The following is a 25,411-nucleotide window of genomic DNA, read 5'->3' on the forward strand; positions in this document are numbered from 1 at the left end:
ATTCGATGGTAACGAAATTATCTGTTACGTTTAACTTCTTTAAAAAAAGTGTATCTGATAGGCCTATAAAAGCCTTAACAGTTGTTATCCTGTTGCAGCATGCACACGTAGTTCAGCTGCCGCACTTATACATGTCAGCCTACTGTTGTTGAAAAGCGGGAAGAATGATATTCTTAAATGAATAGTCAAGTCGAGCAGTGACCGTTCGTTAACATCAAATAGCTCAATTTCTACACGGATAAGGAGTTTGGAACGCTCATAGTTCTTTGGATGGTGAACTTTCCAAATATTCTCCTATACTAAGTGCAACTGGGATTGGACTGTGTCAAATATTCCCCCACAAAGAGTTGAGTGGATCGTGGGGTATGGACTAGTTTGAATATTCCCCTCTATACGGAATTACTGGGAGTTAGGGTCGTGAACTAACAGTGTGCTAACCAGACTTCTGAACTCCATAGTCCGATCAGTGTGGTCGCATGCACCGACCATTTAGCTGTGGTGGCCAGTCAAGTATGGCGATTCTTGGTGAAAACCTTGGTCACTGAGTTATACCCGAGACAACCCGTCACAAAGAAAAAGAAAGTTTAGTGAAGAAAGTGCTAATGCTGGGTGTCGTTGAAACTGCTTTGTTTTCCCTTATCTACAGGCCTTTCTTGCGACTTCTCACAGCTCCTTCACCCATATAACCGATATCAAATGTTTTTGAATGGACAGAACGTGCAAAAAATGAGGGCCATTTGCAACACGGAAAAGTCGGCAGTCCGAGTATTCATCCCCGTCAGTCCACCGATTGATGTATACGCAACTTTCTTTCAAAGGTTATTCCGAAAACGAAACATCTATATTTTGGCTAGGAAAGTCTTTCATCATCACCTTAGTCATCGAAGTGGGCGGTGTTATATGTTGGATGCTGTCTATCTTCGCGTATTTAGAAATAAAGAAAAGACACAGTCGAAAGATAAAGAAAAAATACCATCTTTTTTATTCACTCATTTCGTTCACTAATTCGTAAATTATTGTTCTCATTTCACGTACATGTAGTAATATTTCCACCTATTTTATTGACATTTTTCGGATTTTAAAATAGACCAATCAGCACACGTATATGCACTAATTGACCAATCGGAGCACTTCGAGTACGTCCGACAACAATTTCACGTAGTCTTACATGAAGCATATGCCCCAAAACCGCTCAGAAATTTAACAGACAGAAAATGTGGATCGCAAAAGTAGGCATCATAATGTATTTCGATTGAAGCATGATAACACGTTCATAAATTAAATACTAATTATTCAAAATTTAAGTTAAGCTAATTTGCATGTCGATTAATACCATCACCGTGCTGATCGGGCAAGGATTTCTACTGAATTATGCATATAACATAAATTACTCAATTAGCGACGCGAGTTCATTACACTCACCAGGTTAACCGAGTGAATTCACTTCTCTACGAACATATTATGAGAAAGTGTACTCGATTCATCGAGCGAGTACTCTTTACTCGCAGCGCTTATCGAATAAGTTAAAACTCGGATTCACTCGGTCAGCACGATTGATTCGCCTATGAGTAACCATTAATAATTGATAGTAATATATTATCCAATTAGCATTTACGGTGATATTTTCGATTAGCGCTAATTTAGAGGCGTTAATTAGCGGTGTTCATTAAGCTCTGCAGGAATAAATCATTCCTAAAAATCCAATCACATCCCTTCCTCATTGAAAGAATTTGACGGAAAAGTCGTCCTCTCTCTCCCACAAATTATAGGTTTTTTTAAAATTATTATTTACGAAATTTTCAATAGTATCAAATAGTCCCTGAAGATATTTGTACAACACGACGATATTCGTTCAACCCGGAAAATAATACCAAACCACGAATTCATATTAAACCCTACCACCTACTTCGCGTCATCCTCGCTTGCCAGGGTCTGAATGATGCCCGCCGCCGAGCTGACGCAAACACGATCCCCGGCCGCAGACCCTTGTAATGACAGACCAATGTAGCCAGGGTTTGTGTTGGTGTGAGGCAATCAAATCCGGCCAAGCGAGGACGACTCCGCGTGAAAATACCACCAGTATTCAGATTTCATTGGGCAGGACACGAAGGGGAAAATCATTCCCCGACATTTGGTTCGAATACCGAGTAATAGAAGACTCCGTCCTACACTAATGCAGGAATCGAACTGCTGCCTGCGCCCCTTCAGACACTTTAGCACTGTTGTTCCTATTTCTGATCAGCATTCGCGAATGTTCAGCGCTTCATCCGAGACACTTACGACTGGAAAGTGAATGACTGCAAACACCAGACATTTTATCAGCACACTTTCAAAAAGCGATCTTCCACACTTCGCATGTGTTCAGAACTTCACCAGAGACATTTTCAAATGGAAATGTACTACAAACATCAGATGTTTCATCAGCACACTTTCAACAACTGATCGTCCACGCCTCACAGGTGTTCAGCCAGACATTACTTATTTCATCGGCACACTTCACCCGAGACGCTTATAATCGAAAATGAACTACAGAAACATCAGACGTTTCATCAGCGCAGTTTCAATAACTGATTATCCAGACTTAATGCTACAATATAGCGACTGAAGGCTCCGGGGCTCAGATCGATACCTGCGACTGGTTCGGCCCCAGCCCCTCTCGGAATATTCATACCAGTACTCATCTATACGAACCCAGCTACTCTCCCTACAAACTGCACACACGATCACATATATTCAGTTGCCAATTTATTTAAATCTATATTTACACAAATCTAGCACGCTGCATTATATTCTATCAACCGGGAACTGGTTCCGCAATTGCCGGTGAGTAAATTCGACTCATACAGAGCCATAAAACTTAGGTCAATCTCTCTGTAAGAATGGCTAAGCAGAGTCAAATTAAACACCGACAAGCGCGGAACTGGGACCTGTTTTTCTAACAACGGCAACTTTCCAGGGGGAATAATTCGAAAAAATGGCGAATTGTCTTCGATGAATATGTTCAATTTTCCTAATCATTCAAAAAACTTACATGGTCCCTCGCAAAAGTTTTCACCAGATTGTGGTCAGTTCAGCACCATTTTCTTGTGGGGAGGATTTATTAATCCAAATTTCGAGGGAAATTCAATTGGACCTCAGTCAATCTTACCTGACTCGGTGACTCTAACCTGACTCTCGAGTCAGATAAAACCAAACTTCTCAAGTGTCGAAAAAATCTTGGTTCGAGAGCCAAGTTAGAAGCCAACTTCTAATTCAAACTAACCCGAGACTCACGAGAGTCGAAGGAAACCCACTTTGGAAGGAGAGTCAAATTAAATCTGACTCCCATAGTAAAACTAACCTGACTCCAGGGGCTGGTTCGATAGTCGAGACCAAGAGTGGTCTTATATCTTAAGACTCAAGACTTAAAGACTGGTCTTAAGTTATTAGAATGGCTGGTGAACTAAGATGGTCTCAGAGACTGAAGTCATGACTATGGAACCGGCCCCAGAAAGACGAATTGAACCTAATTTTAGTCGAACTGACCTAGAGTCGAATTAAACCCATTTTATCGAAAAACTTAAGTTACATCCCCTGCTGGTGGCCGAGTTGTCGACGACGACGGCGTCTTTCTTCTCTAAACGAACGCCACGCGATCTTTCGCTTTCGACTGCGAGAAGGCGGCGCAGATACTCGCGAACACGACGTCCGGGGTTTCGGCAGCGTCGATTTTCGTGTGAATGCCGCGCTTCGCGTAATAACCGACGAGCGGCTTCGTCATTTTGTGGTACGACTCGAGACGTTTCTTCAATGCTTCCACGTTGTCGTCGGACCGGCGAATTAACGGGTCGCCGGTCGGCTGAAATGAAATACATAATTCTAAATCTATCATCATGAATTAAAAATTCAGCGAGGGGTGGTTCCAGGCTGCGGAATATGTGAAAGGAGTATTTCAGGGCTGCAGAGATAAATCCACGTATATTCTCAGAGCACCCGAGAAAGAGTTGGTTCTGAATATCATGATTTGCATATTCTTGGATTGGAGCCACCCACTTAACGACCGTACAGAAAAATGTTACCATCGTTATTGATAATATCGTTATCATTATTTTCTTTTCTCTTTGTTTAAAAACATTTTGTTATAGAGGACAGATATGATGTAAAATTTCCAATTAATGCAATTACCGCTCTTTGAAAAATTGTTTGTATCTATCTATACTTATGTTTTTCAATATTTGAGGAAATAATTTTGTACCAAGTCATTTCTTTCAAAAACTAACAATTTGACACGGGCCATCTGATGGCATTATCAAAAAGCGTTTTACCATGCCATCTGGCGGGATTGTTAATTAACAATTTACCGCCACAATTTACACAACAATGGTTAGATACTAAACTACGTACTACAACGCCGTCTGGCGTCAGATACTTACGTCATCTCTCATCGGACGTTTCGGGGGGTTGAATTCTTCGTGGTACGTGCGGCCGCTAGCGACGTGCAGCAGACGACCGGTGATTCGTCGAACCAGTAACGAATCGTCGATGTTGAACTCGATCACCGAATCTAACGCCGTACTACGCGTATCCAATAACTCATCCAGCTGAATAAATACATGACAACATTCAATGAGTCATCATCAAATTTAAGGTAAGGGGATTTAGAGGGAGCCATCTTTTCTGAAGTGTCTATAGGGGCAAATCGGTGATATCATAGGGATACTTAAAGAGGGATAATCTTTTCTGAGTGTCTATAGGGGCAAATCGGTGATATCATAGGGAGATTCATAGAGGGAGCCATCTTTTCTGAAGTGTCTATAGGGGCAAATCGGTGATATCATAGGGAGACTTAAAGAGGGATAATCTTTTCTGAGTGTCTATAGGGGCAAATCGGTGATATCATAGGGAGATTCATAGAGGGAGCCATCTTTTCTGAAGTGTCTATAGGGGCAAATCGGTGATATCATAGGGAGACTTAAAGAGGGATAATCTTTTCTCAGTGTCTATAGGGGCAAATCGGTGATATCATAGGGAGATTCATAGAGGGAGCCATATTTCCTGAAGTGTCTAGAGGGGTATAAATTGATGTCAAAGGGAGATTTGTATGAACCATCTTATCAAATAGAGTTAAAATTGGCGGTATCATAAGGAGATTTGTAGAGGGAGCCATCTTTTTTCCGAAGTGTCTGGAGGGGTATAAATTGATGATGTCAAAGGGAGATTTGTATGAACCATCATATCAGAGAAAGTTTTTTGATAATGAAATTATAAGGATATTTATGGATACAGACATCTTGTTTGCTGTAAACGGCTAATTCGATGATGCCATGGGGGCATTTAAAGAGGCAGCCATCTTCTCTAGATATGTCGATAGTTATTCAATGATGTCATAGGGAAAGTTATGAACGCAGCTATCTTTTTTGGAAGGCAGGAAAATAGAATTTTCAAAGATTAATTTGATGAAGGGGGATTTATGGAGGCGGTCATGAAATCTACTTAAAAATACCTTCTCAGCTTGTCGCACCGTACGCGGGAAGCCGTCGAGTAGGAAACCGTTTTTACACGCCGGCGTATCGAGATTCGAGTCGATCAATTCGACGACCAGCTCGTCGCTGACCAGTTGACCGGAATCCATTACTTTCTTCACTTTCTTGCCGAGCGCCGACCCGGACGCGACTACAGCGCGCAGCATGTCCCCTAGAAATTATTTTAACGAGATTAGCCAGATGGCAAATAAAATCTATGGCAAATGCCATGTAGGGTGTTTTCTGTATCGTTTTTATACTGACTTTATACTCTATATTCCTAAACATTTCTAACATGATTAATTTGGTCGGGCTAATCCATGTCAGAGAAATATAGGCCCAGGCCTGGTATATGTTTTGCATCTTCGATGAACTTTTGGTTAATTACCACAGTGTCAACAGAAACTACCAGTATGACACCTTTGCATTATCCCATGTGCCAAGTTTTTCACTGTTTCATAAAAAATTAGTTGAAAACCAACTACTAATTTACATGCGTATACACAGGCAGATGCTGGCAAATTAGGTATATACGGAGGGTGTATACGCTTCCTTCGTGTATATTAGTTAGGCTGACAGATATGCGGTTGGGGTATTGATTAACGCACACGGTATTCCTGAAGATGACTATTAGGTTTTAGGCCTACAAGTCCAAACTTTCCGAAACATTTTGGACTTCATGTTTCTCGTTTCATAAGTGTGGGATTCTCTATATATCATCACAATGAGGATAGGCACAAATACGGTTACGTATTAATCGTTTCAGGGTCAAATCTCACCTGTCGATAGATGACAAGCGCAGTACTTTTCCGCCAGTTTTGGTGCCTAAAATTTGTGAGAGAAAAAGATGAGATCAAATTATAGACATTATTTCAATTCATATTTTATTAGGGAATTGTAACGTTCAGCATTGGGTGCAAAGAATAAGAGGTCCTTGGGTTTAATGTTCTAAGGATTAAAGGAGTTGGAATTCAAGGATCAGTTTAAGAAAGAATTTCAGGTAGGTTTGAGATAAGGTTTACGTGGGTCAATTGATAGGGGTCGAGTAGTAAGGGCTTGTGGGTTTAGGAACAGGCTTAGGCTAGAGTAAAAGCAAGAAAGATAAGGAGGTTTATTAGGCAGGTTGAGATGGGTCAATAGATACCAAAGGGTTTTGGTACATAGAACTGGAGTAGAGGGTTATATCATGAACAGAATATAAACGACTAGTTACTACAATTCGATAGTTGCTGATTATTTAAAGTGGTTCAGGACCTCGACCTAGGCAAATAGAGCCGAAACAACTGTGTTTAGAATAGAGCAAGGTGCTGTCTAGGTGTCAGAGGTCAATTGTAGGTCATTTGCATATCATCTAGCTTTTTGATCGAAAAGAAACTTTTATAGGAACCGTTCAAAAAGGAATTGATGAAGAAAAGTAGAATAGAATGAAATATTTATGGGGCCCTGTAGGCCTACCTCTTTTTTAACTAGGCCTAATAGAAGTGACCTACTAATCTACTTTAGTATACTTGTAGGCCTACATATAAAACTTGTGAATGTTAATCTAAGATGAAAATAACAATTTATTTCCAGAATAGAAAACGTGATTTGAAATAAATATATAGATAAATCCTAATTAGCCGACTAATTATGTCAATAAGAATAATATAACATGATCAACAATGCTGACATCTGATTTTTTAGAAGTTTAGTTTAGGAGCTGGAAAGCGTCAAGTCAAAAAAACTTTTTAACTTCAACTCAAAATGCAAATCGCTATGGGTGTTGAAAAGAACATTAGATTTTGTGTCTATCAATTATTTAGGCTACAGTATTTTTAGTTGGTTAATTAAATTAATTATAAAACAGCTTACCTGAGTACCCTTGCCGGCGCCTGGTGGTCCCAGCAATACGGCATTGATTCCATCCCTCTTGTTCGATTTAGGAATCGAGGCCGCTTCGACTGTCGGTGCCATGATCGAATTCGAAATAGAAAATCAGCTCTCACGAAGATTTGTAGGACCGAAAACGTTGGAGGGTAAGGGTGAAACGTAGTGCGTTACCGGCGACCTTGAATAGCTGCGCGGGGTCGAGCGTACCGGGACGCACCGGGCTTGAGTCAATACTGAAACTTTTACTTGGAACGACCACATAGATATAGCGACTTCACTGAGACCTTTTGAAGGTAATGACATACACAATATATATCAAAAATTAACAGCCTTCTTACTAGTGAATTATTTGGATTCGAAATACAAGTGAATTCTGGTTTTGTATAGACTTGGCCATTTCGTTTTATGAGATTTAAATGTAGGGTTCGCGAAGTGTCCCGGCGCGAATTGAATCCATGTAGAAAATGAAAACATTGTATGAAACGCTGATGTGTACTCAATGAGGCCACACTTCAAATATCCCAACTGATTTTGGGTGTAAAATGTCAAATTCAGCCTAAAATTGATCAAAAGTCTTTATTCAAATCAGTGCTCAAAGTATTCAAAGTCAGCAAAGCTTTGGTTTTTACATACTCAAATTTAGTTTTTCCGTTTAAGAATATTGATGAATATTCAATTACAAAATTATCAAACCTCATTTTACAAAGATATGGTCATTTTCAAATGATAGTCCCTAGGAAATAATTTGCAGAAATATTTATAAATTTCGGAGAAAATATCAACTAGTCACATGACCTACAAATTTCAAAATGGCGGACGGGGTGTATCTATAAAAAAGGAAAAGAAAACACTGATCAGTATCTATTTTTTGAATGTTTGGCCGTGATTGGAGCGGGTCAGGGTAAAGATGCATTTTTCGATTCCCGACACGCAAGAATTACTGGATGAGGCGGGAAATTCATTCACGGTAGGACCCTTGAAATTGACTTAACAGCTACTAACTTTAGTTTTACTTAACTAACTTTTCTTTACTACTACTTTACTACGTACTTACACGCGACTACGTTACAGCCAGGGCTCAGGCCATGACCTACAACTACCAAGCCTGGAGGACCGACGGAAACAGCTCCGACTCACTTTTATGTTCCGGGTAGTGGAAGGGATGGTCCTGGCAATTCCCGTTACCAGCTTCCTGACACCAGTTAGGCCAGGGCGACGTTCTGTTAGAGCTAAAAAGTTTGTTGACTATTCAGCTGCAAGCATTGTAGATCGCTCAGTAAGAAACAATAGCAAACCTTTCGTCATCCCAACTGCTAAGACAGCAATATAGACAGTCATTTTTCGTGCAAACAGCCCTGGACTGGAATCATCTGGACGAGGAACTCATCCAGTCAAGCAATGTTGATCAATTTCGGCTAATGATCAACAAGCGCATGTTGCAGCAGTAAAACCCTCTGCGCACTCCACTTCGTTGCAACTGAGCCTGTTAAGGATTACAAGCAACTATACATATAGTCAGTAACCTGTCTGTGGTTTAGTTTCACGATCGGATATTTTCACAAACCACAGTCAGGAATGGGAAGGTCATTTTTGTATGAAATCTTCGTCAGCCAATTTGACTGACGAGTAATTTGCCTGGCATTTCATTGTCTCTTAAGATATCCGTCTAATTTTTGTTGTAATCGACGCACAACAGATTCGTAGTTTGTCTGATACCTATAACACCTCACCTGACGATCTTAATCCATGTGCAAATCGGCCGTAAAGTGAGAGTAAATCTCCGTAGAGTCAACAGCTGCCATTTTGAAAATTACTGGAGGTGCTGGCACCTGTGGACTGAGGCCAGGACAACAGCACAAACTAACAAAGCGAAACGACGAAATTGAAAAATATTAAGAAATCAACACTTATTCACATTTTTCTTTTACCAGAATTTATTATTTAAATATTAATTAAGGAAAACACGAAGATTTGAAATATAGGTTGCAAAACCATCAAAAATAAAAATTGTCGTTTCGTCTTGGAAGTTTTATATAAATCCTTGTAGGTCCCCTTGTCTTATCATGCCACATGTGCAATACAGAGAAATGGCGGCCAATGGCGAAATTTGTGGAGAAATTAATTAATTTCTCAAAATAATGTTGATTAATCACTCGAAACATGCATAAAATTGGATTATTTCGAAAGGTACCTGTGTAAGTTTGTGAAATAAGCCATTAATTGTGGACTGAAGTGGATAGAAAGTATATTTTTGAAGTGTTACTTTTTTCAACCGTGTTTTGGCCCTTGTCATCCCTAACGTTGGTATAAGCCCATCCGATTATAAAAGCTTACCACCAACGATTAGGTAACTAACAACTATACATACAGATACAGAAGGCCTACTTCCTTACTTGACTATTACTACCGTAACTTAAGTAACGAGATGAGTAGTACTATATAGGTTAACTATTTATTAGACGCACAAGCTTTCGCTACTAATGTATAGATCATCAGGTGAATACCGTCACTTTTTTAACAGAAGGCCTCAACATAGTTAGTTACCTAATCGTTGGTGGTAAGCTTTTTATAATCGGATGGGCTTATACCAATGTTAGGGATGACATTGACAAGGACCAAAACACGGTTGAAAAAAGTAACACTTCAAAAATATACTTTCTATTCACTTCAGTCCACAATTAATGGCTTAATTCACAAACTAACACAGGTACCTTTCGAAATAATCCAATTTTATGTATGTTTCGAGTGATTAATCAACATTATTTTGAGAAATTAATTAGGCCTAATTTCTCCACAAATTTCGCCATTGGCCGCCATTTCTCTGTATTGCACATGTGGCATGATAAGACAAGGGGACCTACAAGGATTTATATAAAACTTCCAAGACGAAACGACAATTTTTATTTTTGATGGTTTTCCAACTTTTATTTCAAATCTTCATGTTTTCCATAACAAATAATGAAATAATAAATTTCTGGTAAAAGAAAAATGTGAATAAGTGTTGATTTCTTAATTTTTTTTAATTTCGTCGTTTCGCTTTGTTAGTTTGTGCTGTTGTCCTGGCCTAAGTCCACAGGTGCCAGCACCTCCAGTAATTTTCAAAATGGCAGCTGTTGACTGGACGGAAATTTACTCTCACTTTACGGCCGATTTGCACATGGATTAAAATCGTCAGGTGAGGTGTTATAGGTATCAGACAAACTACGAATCTGTTGTGCGTCGATTACAACAAAAATTAGACAGATATCTTAAGAGACAATGAAATGCCAGGCAAATTACTCGTCAGTCAAATTGGCTGACGAAGATTTCATACAAAAATGACCTTCCCATTCCTGACTGTGGTTTGTGAAAATATCCGATCGTGAAACTAAACCACAGACAGGTTACTGACTAGCCTCAACAGTATAATTAAGTTATTGACCACTTTGGCAATGTTAATAAAATTTAACGATATGCGCAGTCGCAGTTGATGAATGAACGATAGCCTTAGTATAGTTGTTAAATCAAAAGTTATGGCACGATTATTGCTAAGAAAAAAGAGACGTCTGTGTATATTGCCATTGTCGAAGTTAACAAACATTATGGCCCGAACATTATTACATAACTTGTTTTAAGATTTGTTTATTTACATGACATATCTGCACTAACATGCCATGATGGGCAAAAATTCAAGGATATATACTGTTACAGAAAATTGAGCTCAAAATTCAGTATTGGAACTCTGGCCAGCGTATTTCTCGCATGGGATCTTCCCACTAGACTACCCGAGGCTCGTTGCATCCCACTGTAGTATCAGGACAATTATCCCCTGACGATTGCCCCCTGTCTCTAATAGTGGGGGGGGGGTAATTGGAGTGGGGGGTAATTGTCTAGGGGGCAATAGACCTGGGGAAGTTGTCCCTGAACCCCCACTGTATGTTCAAACTGTAATCCTAGCCCTAAAACAACAAACCCTAAACCTATCGAGCCCCTTACCCTATCCTAACCACCTCAATTCCTAATGCTAAACCTTATTAGAATAGTTTCGGCCTAATTGGTATTTTGTTGATTTATCATATTAAATATAGAAGGTGGCATGATAACGTTAACTCAAATAATGCTGCATCGGCATGATATTCACTTCATGAAAAAATTTCAAAACTGAACAGCGACAAGAATGAACTTTTTTCTCAACAACTGAAAAATGTTAGGTCTAAACTGCATTTGAGGTCACATTTCCACTGGATGGTATAAATGTTATCAAGGATTAGGGTTACCTATGGATGGTTAGATTTGGTACATAACAATTTAGACTAGGGTCATCTAAACTTGCAGTCGCTGCCAATTTTTAATTCTGTTTTATTTTAGGCGTTTAATATCAATGTGAATGGTGTTTTTCACTGCGCTGTGCGATATAAACAACTTCACAACTTTCACGAACAGGTAAGGAGCCAATCATGATTTAGATACTGATGATGTAAAGAGTGTTATAAGCGAGTTCAACTCTAATATATTAGGCCTAAAGATGATGATGATGATGTCATAGGGAAAGTGGGGATTTTATTGAGGCAACTCGCTTAAAAACTACTTCTAATCAGGAAATGCTTTTGATTCAAAATGCTTCCTTACAGCCCACCGCAGGTGATTTTTGATCGCCAATAGACGCCTGCGATTCGGTGATAAAAATTGTTGAATGTTCGCCCAGCTTGGGTCCTAATTTTGCTGGAAACTACTTCTTTTTCAGAGTCCTTCCTTTTGGGTCTGAAATTGCTGAAAAAGTCCTTCTTAGTACTTCTTTTTGTCCTGGCCTTACTGCTGGAAACCCTGTTGAAGGTGCTTGATACTCCTTTAATTTGAAAAAAATGCTGGAAACTCCTTCAAAACCCCTTCAATTTTGAGAAATAGAAAATTATTGATAATGCCTGTAGTTGTACAGTAAACTCTATCTAAGTCGGAACAAATGGTGCCAGGATTTTTTCTTCGCCCAATTAGGTAGTTACCAAATTTAAAACAGAGTTTAGGTACCGGGGTAGTTTAAGGGATGAAACCGAAATAGACAGTACACTTATTTAGGAGGAGTGTTCAGTTGGGAGTTGTGAGTGATGGGGGCACTTCCTTGAAAGCCCCTTATATCTAGGAATGGCCGATCCGTTGGGACCTTGGTCTGTCCGTGCCCAGGATCTGCAGTTCGTCGCGAAACTACTGTTTGTTACTTCAGCTGACAGATGACATTTTCTTTTCAGATCAAAAAATCGTTTAGTTCAAGTTTAGATCTGCCTCCATTTCCACCGAAGAAAATATTGTCGCTCACATCGATTCAGTTGGAAGAGCGAAGGTGTCTTTTAGAACGTTATATACAAATCAGTAAGTTTAGACATGTAGTAAGTCCCAAAATATGTCCGTGATGTAATGGCGTATTCTGCAATAATCAACACATGTTATTCCTTGGGCTACATATTCTCAAAAAAGGAATTTATTTTCTTTTTTCCTCGCGTTTTTCAGTAAGTCAGGAACCTCTGATTTCGAACTCGGATATTTTCAATGGCTTTCTACTTAACGCACAACAGGTAGAGTTAATTTTCTTTTTACCGAAGCCTTGCATCCAGTTTCATGAAAACTTTGAAACTTAACATTATTGTTGATATCGAAAATGTGAATTGTTACTTAACCCTTTCAGTGTGTCTACTCCGCAGTGCGGTGGATCAATCAGTGATAGATTTTGCTAGTACACCGCAATGCGGATGTAATTTAGTAATTATCTCTCTTGAAAGATGGCAGCACCTGTCAAACATAGTGAAATACTAGCAACTAACGATACACTGCGCCGCAGTGTAGACGCACTATAGTGGTTTCCCGTTATTCAACACACTAGGGTGGAATTTTTTTAAATTTTCAAATTATCTCCAGCACTATAGGGTATTAATTAGTCAGTACTGAAAGGGTTAAGTGGAATCTCATTATATCAAGTTTCCGTGGAACAGAAAATATATTCTTTACATAACCGATATTTCGTTATATCCATTTTGAAAATTGTCCTATTTGGGCCAACGTTTTAGGTTTTGTAATAGGCCTCACCGATAAAGCGTTATATCAGAGGTCGTTGTAACGAGGTTCCACTGTAGTAGTATTCGAGCGGTTAAATCAAGAATTTAGTTTAGTTTCGACTCTTTCTTGATATTGGTCAGAAACTGCGCTAATTTGCGGTGAACGATTTTGAATTCGCGAATTAATGGATAGAACTTTCTTTTATCTCAGGAAACTCAGCAAGCCGAACCGAAACCGGTGACGTTAGACGTGTGTCTTATGAACGGACATAAAATAACGTGCAGCATCACCTCAACCGACCAGACCGACTCGGTACTAGAGGTACGTAAACATACCCAGTCTCCAGTGTTTTCGATAAGAAATTAACAAGCCAGGTCCCTTTGAAAAACAGGAGGGTCCCATAATATGTCACTCCCTGAAACGAAAGCTGGTTTGAAAAAACAGGTGGGTCCTTTAGAAATGACAGACAGGTCCTGGGACCTGGCTCTTATTGAAAACACTGGTCTCATGGTGTTCGTTGAATCCAACTATAGAACAAAAATCAAATCATTCTTAATGATCTCAGTGATTGTCGTATTCTATGATTAGAAATCAATTCACTTAATGTTATAGTCAAATTCTCATCAACCTGATGTTGTCATATGGGCATTTATCCTTGTATCCTCGGTCGAAGAGTTATTGCGGTAATTAATTTGCTGATATCAAAGGGGGATTTATTGAGAGAAGCGTCTATACGGGTATTTGATTATGTCATATAGGGGATTTTTTTGGGTCAGTCCTGGAGAGTTTTGAAAAATGGAAATTTTGCTTCCAGGGTCCAGTTTCACGAAACAGTTAAACTCTAATTTTCGCTACGTGTATAAATCAGTGATGGGCTTAGCTAGTACACTGCATTGCAGTGTATCCATGTAATTAGTTTTTATCTCTATTGAAAGATGGCAGCATCTGTCAAAGATAGTGAAATATTAGCAACTAATGATACACCGGGTAGACGCACTAGAGCGGTATGCCTGTTACCAAAATGTCAACAAAATGCGGGGGGGGGATATGTTCTTAATGAGGACAACAATTCAAACTTAACGACTCCAACTTTTCATGAAACTGAATTCCGTCCCCCAAAAAAGCTATCTTATCTGCGGGAAGATTCTTCAATGTCATTGAGGATCAATGGAGGCTGAATGATTTATTTACTTATAATATGTACAAGATAATAAACATAATTTCTTTGGATACAATTTCAAAGATGAATAGGTACATGTATAAGAACGACAACCCCGAGCCTTAGGGGCTGAGCCTGATAGGTGGATTGCCGTGTGAAAAAAGGAATTAATAAACTGAGTGATAATTACATATATAATAATAAAAATATAAACAATATAATAGAGATAAAGTTATGATTATATGATAGTAATAATGATAATAATAATAATAATAATAATAAGGATGGGAATGATAATACGAAGTTTCTGTTTCTTCTTTGAAACGTAAATTTACTGCAGCAGCTTAAATCTCAATCTAAATGCCGTTATTTTTTGTTTTCGAAACAGAGCGTAGCGTCGAAGATCGAGTTGGGAGACGAGTTCGTTTATTATTTCGGTTTGTTTTTAGTCAGAAAAGAATCGAACGGCGACAATTCGAGTAAGTGTTCGACATGCATCGGGTGACGTCGTGGCTCGGGTCCGTCTCCGGTGGTTCGGGGATTGGAATCGCTCGAAAACGATCGCTTGAAATTATTTTCGTCATTTTTCAGTCGTACGTAAATTACAAGATTTTGAGTCGCCGTTTATTTCATTGAAAGCCGCGCTGAAAGATGGAGTTCACAGGATTGTATTGAGAAAATGGTACGTATTATACTATAGATGATGTCATAGGTGGATGCCATCCATTTTCTGGAATTGTCTATAAGGCACTTTCATGATGATGTCATAGGGGATTTATGGAGGCAACCATCTTTTCTGGAAGATCGTAAATTGAAGCAATCATTGGGGGATTTATGGGATTTATCTTTTTCTGAAAGGGTCTATAGATGACTGTGCGATTCGATTTGAAATGTCAATTGTCATATTTTGGTATTTCAGTATTTGGGATCCGAGTATTGAAGATGATTTGATGGATAATAGAATAGCGATGAATCTTTTATACGTTCAGGTAAAATATCTTCTAATACTTGAAATACTAATAATGATAATATTATAATGTTATTATTATTGTTATTTTTATTATTATTACTATTGTTATTACGTGTACTATTTACAGGTTACTATGAGTATAGAAGTAATAATAATATTAATACGTGACTTTAAAAATACCATCGTAATTCAGAAGACTAAAAACATACCGTAAGATTGAGTCCTGCGAGGTACCAACGATAGTTAGGCCTATTAAATTTCATTCACTTAATTTTCTAGGCTGTGAACGATATTGAACGTGGTTGGGTTTTAGCGTCTAAAGAACAACACCGACAATTAGCGGCTCTTCAAAATAAAGGCTCCAAAAAAGAGGTGAATATTGAGAAATAATTTTGACGCGAATCTGCAATTAATTGGGTACCAGCACACATGAGATATAAGTTTTATGATCTTAAGATTTTTAGATCTTTTAAAAAGAAGCCACTATGTTTTGTCGACAGCCATCAGCAGATGGATTGATCATCAGATGGAATCGAACAAAGTGTGCAACTTTTTATTTGTTCATTTTTTTTCTTAGGGGATTATTTTTCCCCCTTCCCGCCATTTGTAGTTTTGTAAATTTGAATGTGTGAATGTGTGCATGATTGATGAGTATAGGTGTTTTGAATGCGTGTGAGGGATAGGTGTCTCATACCCGACAAGCGACCTTGCTTTAAATGAGCACCTACCACTGATATTGCAACATCCTTTATAAATATAAAATTTGTTACAATTTCTTGTGGAAATAAAGTATTATTATTATTACACGTTTTACTATTCCACTGTTTATTTCTAGTATTTGCGTTTGGCTCGTACGTTGAAATTCTACGGGTTCATACAGTTCAAAGCGTGTTACACGGACTATCCTCAACCCGACTGTCGTGTGGTCATCTACGCAGGAAACAGAGAACTCGTATTTAGGGTACAAACTGCAAATGTAAGTCTGATACGAAATTCTTTATCAAATATGATTGGTAAATCTGAACCCCTGCCAGAAAAGTACCTTATTGAATCCCACCTATGATATCATCGAATTACCCCTAAAACTCTTAGATAAAAATGGCTGCCTCCACAAATACCACCTATGATGTCATCAAATTACCTCTCTTTATACACTTCCAGAAAAGATGCCTGCCTTCAATTATCACTGACGTCATCTCAATTATCCATATAGACCCATCCACACAAATATGATATCCCCGTGAATGCTTTGAATCATCCAAATAGATATATGGCTGCCTCCATAAATTCCCCTTTGATAAAATATCTATAGACGGACTAATCCAGTCATCATGAATACATATATGTTTATTTTTTTGGTAGGACCAAATAAAAGAAGGTCTTTTCAAGGTCACACGGATGCGTTGTTGGAGAATTACCACGACGGTATGAAAGAATTTGGTTCCATTGGTTATTTTGCTCCCACAATCAATCTAACGAATCAAAAATGGTGAATGGTCTTATCTATTGGGGAGAGCTGAAATCCTGGCCCTTATTCATTTTGGACGCTCGTCAATGGAAACCCTTCGTACCTGTTAATCCCAGATGGCATGCCTAACAGCAAGACATTTCAAGCCCACTTGAAAAAAGGAATAACTCTATTGAAATGATGGATCCTCACTTGCCACAAGTAAAATTTTCCACTGTCGCAGTAGTTGATGTCCTACTGTGCACTAGCGCACCTGGCGGATTCTCACTTGCCACATGTGAAATCCTTATTGTCACAAGGGTTGATGACCTGCTGTACGCAAGCAACATCTGGTGGATCCTCGCTTGCCACTAGTGGAATCCTCTGATAACAGTAGTTTGTACCCTACTGCACACTAGCACACCTGGTGGATCCTCACTTGCCTCTAGTAGAACCTTTTTGCAACAGTAGTCGATGTCCTACTGCACGCTAGCGCACCTGGTGGATCCTCACCAGCCTTGCCACAAGTGGAATCCTCAATTGCCACAGTCGACTATACGCAGTCCTCGTTGATAGAAAAACCTTCGGTATATATTTCAACGATGTCATGTATTGATTGTTTTTTCTGTGTTGTTAGTATCCGGACTCTGTGAATGGAAGCGGCGATGATCACCTGTCGAACGCCGGTCAGTTGGAACTCGCTTTCGAGTATCTAATCGCTAAAGATACGTTAAAATGGATCCGAATCACGAGTGAGGAGGTACAAAAAATGGGAAACTTAATTGTCATTAATTTTTGGGATTCGAGAACTTTTGGAATGAATGTTCATTTTCGGTTTTTCAGGCTATCTTGATGAGCATGTGCCTACAGGGTATGGTCGACGAGCTGCTCATGAAGAAACATGGAAAACGCATGAAGCGGGTAAGCCAATCATAATTTCACTTAATCGAAAATGATAGTAATGCATGTAGCAATGATAATTTTTTATGTTTATATTCATCATGTACAACAGTGTTTCAGTTGTAGTAACTAATCATAATTTTACTGATCGTTGAAGTCTAGTAACTAATCGTAACTTCGCTAAATCGTTGAAGTCATCGACAATGAGAAAGTGCTCATTCGTAACTACGGTAATCATAATTTTACTGATTGTTGAAGTTTAGTAAATAATCATGATTTTACTAAATCGTTATCAAGAATGAGAACGCGCTCATTAGTAACTGAAGTAATCGTAATTTTACTGAATCATTGAAGTCATTAGTAACTAATCATAATTTTACTGATTGCCAAAGTCATTAGAAACTCATCATAATTTTACTAAATTTGTTACAGTCGTCCAGAATGAGAGAGTACCCATTAGTACGTAACTCTGAAATGTTGTTACTAATCATAATTCTACTATTTCAGCAAATAGTTGAAGTGATCAAGAATGATAAAGTCATCATAAATCGTGCTTTTACTGATTATTTTCAGCCGCAAGATCGCAACAAGAAATCTGCGGCAAGCACAAACTTCTTAAAGCGTGATGGTGCAAGCAATATATTTGGTGCTGAGGTAGGTTTCATTTTGAGAAGCTGTGTCACGTCGATTAAGTTCGTTTATCAAATCCAATTAAAAATCCAGTGACTATTAGTTGAATTATCCGTAATTTTGGGTTCAGATTTAACTTTTTGCCGTAAAATGATTATTGATATTGTGTGACTGGGCCAGGCTGCTGCATTTTGGAGCTAGCGCATGCGATTGCCAGAAAAACGCTTCAAAAGCCTTGCAGTGTTTATTCCTTGGTTTCAGGCGTATCTCGTATTCTGGGCCCAGATTAAGGAATTATCCCTAGGGATAAATTTGATGAACCATCTGAAATCAAACCAAGGTTAATGATTTATCCTTAAGGGATAACTTTGATATCGAGTCTATAAAACTGGGTCTGGATGAAGGGTTATCCTGAGGGTATGGATACCTTGAATACTAGTGTATCAAATACCAGTCTATCAAATTGGTTTTCACGTTTGGGATTTATTTGGGATTACTTTTGATACGTCAATAAAACCGGGCCCGAATTAAAACCCATATCCCAAGGGCATGGATTACTTTAATGGCATGTCCAGAAATTAGCCCAATGTGTACTCTTTGATGGAATCATTGCTTCCCAGAACGAAATTTTATATACATCTGTTTGTGCTTTGCTTTTTTTCTCCTAAAACAAAAAATACTATAACACAAAAAAACAGCTTCAACGTCGATTACAAAGAAAGCGCCCCCATGCGGCGAGCGTAAGATTTACGTCCGTCAGTGCGACAAATGGTGATGTATGTATGTTTATCGACGTCTTAATGTTGTTTGAATTCATTGTTTTGGTGTTGGAGGATTCATTCATAAAATACTCAGGGTATGCGAAACGGTAAACCGTTGTGCTTTCTTAAGATGCACAGATGGTGTGTTGGGGAGCAAAAGACTTGCAGTCGTATTTTGTGAATGGTTCCGCATGTTAGTTCTTTATTTCGTTTCTTTTTATTCTGTTGTGATTTATTATTTTTGATAACTCATTTTCTGATGCAGCTTTTTATCAACGACACTTAATTTTTCTGGTTTTAACTTATGCAGGGGTCGCTATGACTCCTTGATTCCTTAAAAACTCCTTCTAAACGGAAAATGCTTTGGAAAGTGCTATAAACTCCTTTAATTTGAGCAAAATGTCAGAATTCAGATTCCCTCAATTTTCAGAAATAGGCAATCAGAAGTTGTACTTAAGACTATGCCTAAATCAGTACAATTAGAACCAAGATTGTTATATAATTAGGCAATTACAGAATTAGTGACTGAGTTTTGTAGTGTAGAGGATAAAAACTTGCTTATGAAACCACTGAAGTACCGATAAACAGTACCGATTTATGAGGAGTCTACTGTAATTGGGATATGAAAGTAATGCAAACGCTCCTCGATAAGCTTCTCCTTTAAACCCCTTACTACCAGGAATGACTGATCTAGGGATCATATTATAACCCAAAACTGAACTAGGTTTATTCAATTGCTTGCTATATCATTGAATTACATTTTGTCGATTTAGATTTAATTTTAAAAGTGTCTCCTATGTACTTGTTTCCCTTGTGTTGTGTCTAGGTATTATGTTGCTTTTAATTTTTTGAAATGCTAAATGTGTACACATGGTTTTCATGGTTTTCACTCATGTTACTAATTGTCTTACACTTCCCTTGATAACCGAGGTACATTTAATACGTAGCATGTGCTTAAGTAGATAAGTAGAATAAGGCATTTATTGCGATGCTGTCGGAAATATACTCGGCCTGATTTGTGAATAATTTCTGCTTTATCTGTTGTTAGTTTTTTTTCCGAGTCACAGTACCGAAAAATCGGGAAAAACTTACGGAAATTATATTTCCGAATTTGGAAATTATTTTACATCTTACGTAGCATTTGCAAAGGGCAACTTTCAACAGCAATCTTTCTTGAAAATCACCTCTATCGAACAGTGTCACCGCTAAAATGTCAACCTCCTTGTACGATGGTATATGTTCATTTCCTTTTGGGAAAATTGAAATATCACCCATGAAATACACTTGGAAAAAACATTGGAATGTCGAATTCACGTAACTATTGGAATCCATGGGTGACTTCCCACCATAGTATTAACAGAAAAGGGCCATTTTCCAGCCAAAATATCCTTATTTATTAATGGAGAATATATATTTATTATGCTCCATTCCTTAACTGACACAGTCTTAAGAGTCTTCATGAGGTAGACGTTATTGAAGTTAAAGTTTAAACGTTATATCCTGACAAATGGCACAAAGGCACCAATATTTCAATCATTGTTCGCACTAACTTAACTACAGTCATAATTGGATCCACCCGGGAACCAGAAAATATTGCTATATATGATACTCCGTATAAGATTTATGCTGTTCTGAGAAAAATCTGTTCAGTTCTGAATTTTGGTTACATCCAAATGTAAATCAGTTTGTTACAATGCGTGGTTGCATTGATAGGAGTTGAAAAGATAAAAAGTCTGAAAAGATTAAAAAAACTAATTCAACACGCTTGTATTTATGAAAGAACCCATTATTTGATCCCATTTGGAAATTTTTCTGCATTTCAGACTGAAGATGGCAGCACGGCCCAAAAAGCTCGCGAATCGGTAAAGAAAATTCAGGTCAGTTTGAAGGGGACTGGTCTTGAAACTACTGGACTGTACTCATCATTTTCTTTTTCGTCGCTCGGAAATCTTCTGTCACACAGAAGAAAGGGAGAATAATTTTCGAAGTTTCAACTTGGAGCACCCTCCAAGGCTTCAAGTTATTAACTTGAAAGGGTAAACTGTTAGCCTTTCAGTGCGTCTACACCATATGTTGATGCGTAAATAAATCGGTGATCGACTTGGCTAGTACGCCGCATCGGGTTGTATTGATGTTATTAGTAATAAGTTTTTATCTCTATTGAAAGATGGCAGCACCTATCAATTATGTGAAATATCAGTAACAAACGATACATTGCACTGTGGTGTAGACCTCTATAGTGGTATGCCCATTAAACAACACACTGGGGTGGAGTTTTTCGTGATTTTCAAATAATCTCCAGCGCTCTAGGCTCTCATCTTTGATTCTTTTTTTTTTTCAGGACAAGTTTTCCGCCGTTTCGATAAAAACATCGTCGGGTGTCGGGAATTTACGTGGTCCGTCGCAGAACGACGCGTTCGAAGACGCCATCGGCGACGACGACCTGTAACGACAATCGGCAGTTTCAAACTCGTTTCAATAGGAGGTGCTAAAGGACAGAAGTGTGATATATATAAACATTGTATTATTATTCGTTCTAAAAGAAAACATTTAATTCAATCATGTTGATATTTTGTAAATAATATTGGACTCGGACACTCTGGTTGAAAGAAATTAAAATCAAATTTTGGATTTAAAGTCGAATTGAATCCGCGGTAATGTGGTAGAAATGATTTTAACGACTTTATACAGGTACCAGTATCAGTGTGCAGCCTGGATCCAGCAGCCCACTTAGCCTGTACCCTACGCCCTCTCAGACATCCATTTTTAAAATGCTTCGCACATGTTCAGGACGTACCTGAAAAGGAACTACAAACGAGAGACACTAGATATTTTATCAGCGCACTTTCAAAAAGTGATCGTCCACACTTCACACTACCATACTGAGTCTGAAGTTACAGGGTCAAGACTGCTGAGTGTCTGAAGGCATGCAGGATGTTCCAGGCTGCATATTGATGCCTGCATAAATCCAACCGAGTTTTTCGGTCCTCTGTATATGAAGGAAGCAATACATACATGTATAACCTGAATAATTCTCAAAATTCATTTTTTACTTACCAGTAATTAATTGAGTTTTGCGTGTTATAACTTTTTTTGACATACCACATAATTACTTAAGTAGGCCATTGACAATATGACACTTGTGCCGAGAACCCAGCTTAGAGATTTATGTAAGGTGGAAATTTTACCTCGGTTGGCTGACTGGAAAATTTCAGCACTTAATTCCACAGCGTTGAGGTGAAATTTTACTTGAAGAGCTTAGATAATGGAAAATGAACTAATCTAGCTCACAGCGTCATATTTTAACTCGCAACTGTGGAACTCAAATCATTTTGGATAATTTTGCCTCATTAGGTTAGTGCTGTGGGCTCAGAACAATTTCAAATTTTCGGCTTTTGTGAGTTCATGCAAGAACTCAAGAACTATCCATCTCCGAGCTTTTGAGCTCGGCATGAATTTCATATATCTGCGGCCCATTCATGTACATAACTTTCTTGTATGATGAAAAAGATGATATTTTTTTTCGAGATTTTCAATCTATGCAACGATTGTACATTTATATGTATGTTTGAAAGTATTGTCGCTATGTAGCTTTACTACCTGACTGTGTTTAACTGTATTCATTATTCTACCAGTATGTATATTTTCAAAAGATGTCGGCACCCAGTTACACAGTAGTGAATTTGAAGTGATTCGTTTGAATTCCATGAGTTGAAAACAGTGTGATTAGGCTAAAAAAATTGATACATTGTTTCTCATTCTGCTTAGATTAAAAGTTGCTACTTCGTGCATTACTTTATTCAAATCGAGCTTACCATAACCGACTCGGAAGCCATGGAAATGAACTGATTACAAATCGTCTTGCAGTTTACAAAAGTGTGTGGCCAATTATGAAAACAAGGGATCATTTTATTTTAGCCTAAATACGGAATTTGGGCCGGAGTTGTCAATTGAATTGGACTCTTTAAGAATAGTAGACTGAAGTAGTTTTGAGCTATCGAACAGGGTCCATTTCCACAGTTATGAGATTTGAAATGAAATGAACTTGAATTTAAGCCCTGGGGTTGAAATCAAATTCACAACTGCACAGATGGTGCCGTAGATCGCAGGGTTTATCAAATGTAGTTAGGGTCCAAAATCGAAGCTGTATCCTTATACACAACTTAGGATACTGAGGGTTTGATTCTGGAGCCTTACGGGACAGGCATGTGCTGTAGATATTCCGTTGAAAATTATGCAATTTAGGCAGTGTAGAGGTTGTGTACTAAGAGAACATTAGTTTTTGTTTAGCTGTCAAAAGCTAAATTCAGAGTAAAACAAGTCGTCTTTTGTTCAATTTTTGTTAAATCTGTCTAGAAAAGTAATAATGTTTTGTAGCGGGCATTGATTCGGTTTTTTGTTGTGATTGGCCAGTTCATTGCGCATTGTGATCGGTTGAGTATTTTGAATGCATTCGTAGGTCAGATGATGATTGGGTATTTTATGAATGTTTATACTCGTTTTTGCATTGCATGATTTGTGAGACGGATGCTGATTGGATAGACATACTAGTTGGCTTGCGATTGGTCAATTTGTAAAACTAATGCCATTCGTAGTATAATGGCGACCTTATGTATAATCTCATAGGTTCTAAGTGCTAACTATATCCTAATTAGGAATGCTATTCATCCCTAATTGGGGAGATCGGTGCTTATCATTCGTAGAATATGGACGTGATCAGGTTCGAATCCCGATCAATACGGGATTTTTTACACTTCCCATAATTGTCTGATTTGGAAGCGGTGGTTGATGTGCGGTTGAAATTTGAATTTACTTCAACTAATCCCTCCGGCTCCCCTGCAAATTTTGGGAAGTGTCACGAGAATAGATGTTTGTCCAACTATATTTTTTTCATTATATTCATGAAATAAAACTTAAAACTCTTCCATTTTCTTAATACTTACTGGTTGATAATTATGCTAATTATTCTCATCACGATTGATATTCATGAATCATTTCTTTAATTAATATTTTTTCATATTGCATTAATATCTATGATAAACATGAAAATGCTCCTTTAGTATAGCAATTATATTGGCTAGATATAACGGTGGTGTTATAGACGGTTCCTGTTGGTTATACTTAGTATGAATACCTATTTTGCTAATTACTGTGTCAGGATTTCAGAAGCACGTCATAATTCGAATTTTGGAAATTTACATTGACTTATGGATAGTATAAAGTAAGATTTTATTCATTTGAGTGGGAAACGACTGGCTCATCTGTTAGATGGTGTCTCATATCGTTCTACTGTTGCGTCCAGTCGATCCTCACTTGCCACAAGTGGAATCCTCTATTGCTACAGTAGTTGATGTCCTACTGTACATTAGCTCACCTGGTGGATCTTCACTTGCCGCAATTGGAATCCTCTATTTCCACAATAGTGGATGTCCTTATGTACTTTAGCGACACCTGGTGGATCCTCACTTGCAATATCGAATCCTCTGTGACCGCAGTAGATGATGTCCTACTGCACACTAGCACACCTGGTGGATCCTCGCTTGCCACAATTGGTATCCCAACATCCCGCAGTAGCACTTTAGCAAAGTATCAAGACGTATTCATATTTTCTGTCTAAAACAAGCTAAGCAGAGTAAAAAAAAACGATGATAAGAATTGTGTACATGCATTACATTTCTATTTTTGGAAATCTGAACGGCGGCAGAGTAAAAAGTGTGGTGGAATGATAATACCGTCCTCTATGTAAATTCTTTGCTCATTCACTTTCCAATAGATCAATAAAGATATATATATATATATATATATTATTTGTAAAATAATGAATATTCTCAAGAGTTTTCTGATGTTCTTAATTCACACATCACGGAAATGCACGTATTCCCACATGATGCGTCATCCAGACTGGTCCTGAGGATGCATTCCCATGAGATGTTACCCAGCTGCCATTGACCGATTCATCCCGATCGATGCTGTTTAATGTTACCGAGCTTCCGGGCTTATTTTACCAAATTAGTTAATTAGTGAGAGCCTGTAATAATCGTTCTGATAATCAAATGAAATCGAGGTTATCTATACCAAATAAACGATGGACAACGACGCCATCTATCAGAATTTCCCGGAACTAAAGGTATTTTACGATCCCACTTTATT

At 38.2% G+C, this 25,411-nt stretch overlaps 2 protein-coding genes across 2 annotated transcripts; one reads left to right on the forward strand and one right to left on the reverse strand.

The window, feature by feature from the left end:
- Positions 1 to 959: 959 nt before the first annotated feature.
- Positions 960 to 7,546, reverse strand: LOC141909597 (adenylate kinase 2, mitochondrial-like). Its single transcript, XM_074800083.1, has 5 exons — positions 7,353 to 7,546; positions 6,281 to 6,326; positions 5,483 to 5,673; positions 4,413 to 4,580; positions 960 to 3,838 (listed from the first exon to the last, which is right to left on the reverse strand). Exons 1-5 carry the CDS (start codon positions 7,452 to 7,454, stop codon positions 3,617 to 3,619), a joined length of 729 nt encoding a protein of 242 aa, XP_074656184.1. The 5' UTR covers positions 7,455 to 7,546; the 3' UTR covers positions 960 to 3,616.
- Positions 7,547 to 8,175: 629 nt separating this feature from the next.
- LOC141909736 (sorting nexin-17-like) lies at positions 8,176 to 25,038 on the forward strand. Its single transcript, XM_074800332.1, has 16 exons — positions 8,176 to 8,337; positions 11,718 to 11,792; positions 12,593 to 12,713; positions 12,852 to 12,916; positions 13,605 to 13,715; positions 14,942 to 15,032; positions 15,145 to 15,235; positions 15,473 to 15,542; positions 15,803 to 15,895; positions 16,359 to 16,499; positions 16,886 to 16,948; positions 17,608 to 17,730; positions 17,814 to 17,891; positions 18,444 to 18,524; positions 21,085 to 21,138; positions 21,603 to 25,038. Exons 1-16 carry the CDS (start codon positions 8,278 to 8,280, stop codon positions 21,708 to 21,710), a joined length of 1,425 nt encoding a protein of 474 aa, XP_074656433.1. The 5' UTR covers positions 8,176 to 8,277; the 3' UTR covers positions 21,711 to 25,038.
- Positions 25,039 to 25,411: the final 373 nt, after the last annotated feature.

Source organism: Tubulanus polymorphus, chromosome 8 (genome assembly GCF_964204645.1).
Source record: "Tubulanus polymorphus chromosome 8, tnTubPoly1.2, whole genome shotgun sequence".
Classification (NCBI taxonomy): Eukaryota; Metazoa; Nemertea; class Palaeonemertea; order Tubulaniformes; family Tubulanidae; genus Tubulanus; species Tubulanus polymorphus.

Bases quoted from the DNA above. Each gene is read 5' to 3' on its own strand.
- LOC141909597 (XM_074800083.1), bottom strand. From the start codon at position 7,454: ATGGCACCGACAGTCGAAGCGGCCTCGATTCCTAAATCGAACAAGAGG. The intron at 6,327-7,352 runs GTAAGCTGTTTT...CACAAATTTTAG, and splicing joins GCGCCGGCAAGGGTACTCAG to GCACCAAAACTGGCGGAAAA. The intron at 3,839-4,412 runs GTAAGTATCTGA...ATTTCATTTCAG, and splicing joins AACGTCCGATGAGAGATGAC to CCGACCGGCGACCCGTTAAT.
- LOC141909736 (XM_074800332.1), top strand. From the start codon at position 8,278: ATGCATTTTTCGATTCCCGACACGCAAGAATTACTGGATGAGGCGGGA. The intron at 12,714-12,851 runs GTAAGTTTAGAC...CGCGTTTTTCAG, and splicing joins AGAACGTTATATACAAATCA to TAAGTCAGGAACCTCTGATT. The intron at 15,896-16,358 runs GTGAATATTGAG...GTTTATTTCTAG, and splicing joins ATAAAGGCTCCAAAAAAGAG to TATTTGCGTTTGGCTCGTAC.